The sequence below is a fragment of the Vigna unguiculata genome, chromosome 1 (genome assembly GCF_037176805.1).
Source record: "Vigna unguiculata cultivar grain cowpea cultivar isolate G323 ecotype 2 chromosome 1, ASM3717680v1, whole genome shotgun sequence".
NCBI classification, from domain to species: Eukaryota; Viridiplantae; Streptophyta; class Magnoliopsida; order Fabales; family Fabaceae; genus Vigna; species Vigna unguiculata.
The window spans coordinates 46,515,600-46,521,578 of NC_140792.1; the positions used below are offsets into that span (position 1 = coordinate 46,515,600).

At 40.5% G+C, this 5,979-nt stretch overlaps 1 protein-coding gene across 1 annotated transcript; it reads right to left on the minus strand.

Annotated features, from left to right (window-relative positions):
* Nucleotides 1-455: 455 nt before the first annotated feature.
* On the minus strand, nucleotides 456-5,660 carry LOC114180794 (putative phosphoribosylformylglycinamidine synthase, chloroplastic/mitochondrial). Its single transcript, XM_085675085.1, has 3 exons — nucleotides 5,472-5,660; nucleotides 5,311-5,377; nucleotides 456-4,870 (listed from the first exon to the last, which is right to left on the minus strand). The coding sequence occupies exons 2-3, from the start codon at nucleotides 5,350-5,352 to the stop codon at nucleotides 680-682; spliced, it is 4,233 nt and encodes a 1,410-aa protein (XP_085531211.1). The 5' UTR covers nucleotides 5,353-5,377; nucleotides 5,472-5,660; the 3' UTR covers nucleotides 456-679.
* Nucleotides 5,661-5,979: the final 319 nt, after the last annotated feature.

Below are 5,979 nucleotides of genomic sequence, written 5' to 3' on the forward strand. Positions count from 1 at the left end.
TTCAGGAATTCGAAGATAAGTCATCACACACCTATTGAGCTATTTGTCTTTGTTCAAAAAATAATTGAACCACTATTACCAATGTTCCAAACAGAATGCATTGGAATAGAACTCAGACTATTTCCATTACCAGATCAAATGGAGGATTTAACAAAGGACTGAATGAACTTACTCCCTGTAGTCACTAAGCAGTAATAATATTTGGCCATTATTCCTTGCCTGCCAACATATTCCAACCAAGCAACATCATAGCAGTGTATAAATAAGAAAACTAAAGCGGCAACTAAACTTCACTTATACGGGATGATTGCATAAAAAATAAACATTATGTTGCAGACATTTATTTTACAAATTTAATTTTAAAATTATGCTATCCTCACAACCATGGCATCTGGTTTAGTGTTTTATCAAATCAACCACCTATAATCAATGTGCATATTGGTAGTCATCAGATCAACAGCCTATAATCAGTGTGCATATTGGTAACAAACAGTTGTTCAAGTACAAATATTTTTAGCACTGAAAAAGGTTTCATCAAGAATCTTGATATTTTTCAACTGCCAAGACCTGTCCAGTAATTATTGATAAATAGAGTAAATAAAAGGAAGAGATGGATAATTCGTCAACAAAAACAGGACATGAGCTTTATAGAAAAAAGAACAAAAAACATATGGTGGTATCAAGAACACCACTCTCTTGCATTCTGGAACATGCGCAACCAAGGACTAGGCCCATTCTTCTCCACATCCCAGTGCTTTGGATACCATGGGAACTGCCACATTAAGAAGCATCGCTCTGGATGAGGCATCATGGCGAGATGCCTCCCATCTGGGGAACAAATAGCTGCTACCCCTAAAGGAGAGCCATTCACATTGAAAGGGTAGGACTCAGTAGGATTCCCGGCATCATCACAATATCTGACAGGAGCTAACTCAGAATGTACTATTCGGTCAAATACACCTTCGTCTGGAAAATAAGCCTTTCCCTCACCATGAGCAGCCCATATACCCATTGTGCTACCTGCCATGCCCTTGAACATCAAAGCCGGTGAGGGCAGTATGGTAACGCTTGTAAAGCGACATTCAAACCGCCCAGACGCGTTATGAATGAACCTTGGTTGTGATAGGTCGCCACCAGCACCATGCACACCCCCAATTACTGGACCAGGTATCCACCCCAACAAAGCCATTAGCTGACACCCGTTGCATACACCTAGACTAAAAGTGTCTGGTCGCTTGTAAAACTCCTGAAATTGTTGCAAAACATGCTCATTGAATCTTATGCAAGCAGACCAACCTTTTGCCGAATCAAGCACATCAGCATAGCTAAATCCACCAACAAACACAATTCCACGGAACTCTTGCAAAGAGATCTTTCTATTGAGAAGGTCTGACATGGTAACATCCCATGGCTCAAAACCAGCAGCATAAAAAGCTGCAGCCATTTCTCTATCTCCATTGCTCCCCTCTTCTCTAATCACAGCCAACTTAGGTTTCACAGTTGCAGACAAAAACTTCTCCTCAGTGAAGACAGGAGAATAGGTCAGATCCCATGAGGGTTCATATCGATGTTTTAGTCCTTCTTTCTCCATATCCACACAAGATGCCAGTCTTTGGAACTTCTCCAACTGAAAACTAGTCTCTTCCCACATGTCCCTAAGGATGGTAGTTTTTTCTGTTAAGAAAATCTCCCCATCAACCTTAACTTCTATCGATGGATTGGCTGTTACTTGACCAATGACTTCGGCTGAAACTCCCACATTGCCCAATTTTTCCATCACCAAAGTCAGATTTTTCTTGCTTACTTCAAGAACTAACCCAAGCTCTTCAGCATAGAGTGTTTGGAAGAGGCTGTTACCTTGAGATGCCAAGTTCAAATTAAATCCGCAATTACCAGCAAATGCCATCTCTAAGGCACAAACAAGTAGCCCACCATCGCTGATATCATGGCCAGCAGATATCAGTTCATCGGTAAGAAGATCTTGAACACCTTCAAAGACCTTTTTAAGGTAAGGAACGTCATCAAGATCAGGACACTCATCCCCAACTTGATCAAACGCTTGAGCAAGAGCAGATCCACCTAACCGCCTCTTACCTTTTGACAAATCAATATGAAGCAAAACACCTTCATCCCTAAGTTTTAAGTCTGGAGTCACTGTTTTTGTTATATCAGGACAAGTAACATAAACACTGATAACAAGATTTCCAGGAGCCTTGACAACTTCTCCATCAGAACGGGCTGCCATAGAAAGGCTGTCTTTCCCTCCATCAATAGCAATGCCAAGTTCAATCATTGCTTCAGATAAAGATATGGCAGCATCATACATGTCAGCTCCTTCCCCATCAAGCTTTGCAGCATACATCCAATTACCACTAGCCTTGACATCAGAAAGGGAAGTGACTTTTGCCCATACAAGATTTGTTAGTGCTTCTCCAACAGCCAACCTAGCCATTGCTTTGGGGTCTAACAAACCTTTGATTGGTTGTTCCCCAATGGCACAAGCACCTCCAGTCAAATCAGTAAAAGTTTGAGCTGTAACAGCAACATCAGCAAGTGGAATTTGCAAAGGACCAACAGTTTGCTGTTGTGCAACTAGACCAGTAACACACCTATCAACTTTTGTAGTTAAGAAACGCTTTGAACAGACAGATGGTAAACTCAACACCCTCTTCAAAGAATCTATCACTGTAATCGCAGGAGCAATATCAAGTGGCTCTCGCTCATAGACCACCCGACTAAAGTGAAAAGATTTTTTTGGCATGTCACCAAGGACTTTCTCCAATTCAAGATCAACTGCGGGTGGAGGTGGAGGAAGTCCATTTGAAATACACTGTTGGGTTGCTAGGCTATCGACTAACACAACACGTCCGTCACCACTAATAGTTCCAATAACAGCCATTGAAACTTTTTCCCTCCTACAGATTGATTCCAAGAGATCACGACTTTCAGGCTTCACCAAGATTGCATCCTGCTCTTGATACTCTGCCCCCCAAATTTCTAGAACAGACATTGTATGATCACCAACCACAATTGCACGGACATCTATCTCTGCACCCTTTGGATATATAATTTCCTTTACAACATTGCAATTCCCACCAGCACCCTGATCATGAATGCTGATTATTGGGTTTTTATCCCCCATCTCAATACAGGCCCGAACAAGGCGATATAGTTTCTGAGCCATCTCAGCATCCCCACGTTGCACAGCATTGAAATCAAGCTCTGCATCATTCTGCCCACTGACCATGCTAGAGGCCGCCCCACCTCCCATACCAATGCGATAAGCTGGGCCTCCAATCTTGACAACTAGCATCCCAATGTCAGGTTCTCCCTTTGTTATATGAAGGTGGTCTATCTGTCCAATACCTGCACTGAACATTATTGGCTTCAACCATTCTCGTCTCTCCCCACTAGGAAGTCTCATTCCAAAAGTTCTACAGAAACCCTGGATCAATGGCTCTCCAAATTTGTTCCCATAATCAGATGCACCATTACTAGAGTCTATTAGAATTTGTAAAGGTGGTGCCAAATTTGATGGATAAGTAAAGGAGGGGTCTTCCCATGGAGCATAAAAGTTTGAAGTGTTGAGATTCCCAACACAGTAACCAGCTGTAGCTGCTTGGACAAAGGAACCCCTTCCAGTAGCATGTGTATCCCTAATGCGACCTCCTGCACCCGTCTCTGCCCCAGGATAAGGTGCCACTGCACATGGAAAATTATGCGTTTCAGCTGTAAACAAGATATCTAACTCATGTATTGCAATTTCTAACGGACATGATGAGCCAGGCTGAACTGGTCGGAGCTGCTTTACTGGGAAACCCCTAATTGCACTTGAGTTATCTTTAAACCCAATAACTGAGTTATTTGGATTTGCCTGCAGAGTACTTTTCACAATTTGCATTAGAGTCTTGTTCATAAGTTGTCCATCAATGAAAATCTTTCCAGTAAAAAACCAATGCCTGCTATGCTCACTGTTGGATTGCGCAATATCAAACAACTCCACATTTGTTGGGTTGCGCTTAATGTCTTCTCTGAAAAGTTTGGTGTAGTATTCTAAATCGTGGTCATCAAATGCAAAACCCATCTCTAGATTAATCTCTTCTAATGCCTTCCGTCCCCTCTCCATTACAGGTATATAACGAATCTCCTCAGGAACAATACTGGTCTCAAAGGATGTTAGCTTTTGACTATAAACACATTCAGTCATTCTATCATGCACCATATATGCAAATTCATTTATTTGATGATCTTGCAGTTCGCTTGTGGTGAACAACAAGTACCTCCTTGACCGTTCCAAACGTGTCACTTCTGTCAATCCACAAGCATGGCAAATTGCCACAGCATTAGTAGACCATGCTGTGGTAAATGACAACCTGGGACCAACCTCGACTATAACTGGACTCAACCCCTCCTTCCTCTTCTTCTCAAGAAAGCTCTCATTTCCCAGATTCTCGGGCTCAAATGTTTCTTGAAGAAGCCATTTAAGGACAGAAAAATTTTCACTCGAAAGTTGTGAACTAAGGCCAACATTATAACATTGCTCGGTTTGTATTTCCACGATCTGATCAGAGATTTTCACTTGAGTATCCTTTAAAAGCTCGGTAGCTGCACTTTTTTGCATAAACGGGACTCGGAATAAATGAACAACTTCCGAGGCAGGCTTCTCAACTAAGCCAGGTTGCTCTTCTACAGAACTGTTCACACCACCAGAAACCACTGCTCTGGGATTTTCATGAGCCTGACAACTTAAAGGCAAAGCTCTTCGAGTTGATCCCAAAGCCCAATTCCTATTCCAAAGCGTACCCCAAAGCATGTGACTTCTATGTTTCTGAGGTTTCTTCTTCAAAAACAATGTCTGCCTCGAAGTACCCTGAAATAAGTTCACAAAACCCATCAACAAAGATGCATTTTCATTTTCCAAATTAAACATAGTGCACCAACTTGTCAACGACAAAGATATAACCAAAACAAACACAAACCCAGGTCAACCATTCAAACTTTCAAGCCATCCCAATATGTTCCTACAACAGTAAAGGAGAAGGAAAAAACAAATGGAAAGGGAAAACCCATAAAACATAGCTGCACTTCATTTGCTAGTTTAACACGCTGCACCAAGTGATCAACAAAAAACTGACAAATAAAAACAACCTATGCCAAAGCTACAAACCTTGAATCAAAACATGCTATAACAGTATCAAAGCATGAAACACCCCTTCCCCAAGAAAAAACGACAACAACAACAACAACAACTAATAAATAAAAGGGGTCCGTCACATAATGCTAATTCAAAGACAGGGAGTAAAAACAAACCTGCAGGAATTGGGATACCCCAACTTCTGTGACAGCAGCCATGTCCTCGATCAAGTGTAGGGAAGCTCTAAAACAGAAACGGAGGGCGAAAAATAAAAACTTCGAGGACCAAGCAGAATCATAAAAAGTTATGGTGCGAATAAAAGTGCAACGAAGAATACCGAAACAAAAAGAGTGTGGCAGTAGCGTAAAACAAAGAGGGTTTTGGTGTGGCACAGAATAAATAAAACCCCGTCGATAGCTTTGGCGCTATTTTCTATTCTTCAATTTTATATATATTTTTTCCTCTTCCTCGGTTGGATCGATCAAATCCTTTTCTGCTGAATTTTGTGCCCTTTGGTTTCATGGAAAAAATTATTTCTGCAAGGAAATTAACAGAAAACATATACTTATTTCTTGATGAAAGATAAAAGATGTGACAAACAAATATACCGTTTTTATTCAATCTAATATATTTTTACTTTGTATAAAGAAAAGAATAATTTATGCAATATATTTTATAGTTATCCTCTCCGTTTATATTTTTCATAGAATTATATCGCGTTTATTTTACTTTTAATTCACTTATTTATGATTTTGAAAACGATGTGTTTTTTCGTATATTTTTCTTTACAAGAATACCCTTAGACAATATTTTACTTTAGGGATAGATCCTAAAAAGATCAGAAC

What these genes read in the sequence shown, in the direction of transcription:
- LOC114180794 (XM_085675085.1), bottom strand. Translation starts at nt 5,352, where the DNA reads ATGGCTGCTGTCACAGAAGTTGGGGTATCCCAATTCCTGCAG. An exon ending in GGGTATCCCAATTCCTGCAG is followed by an intron (nt 4,871 to 5,310) that starts GTTTGTTTTTAC and finishes AACTTATTTCAG; the next exon opens with GGTACTTCGAGGCAGACATT.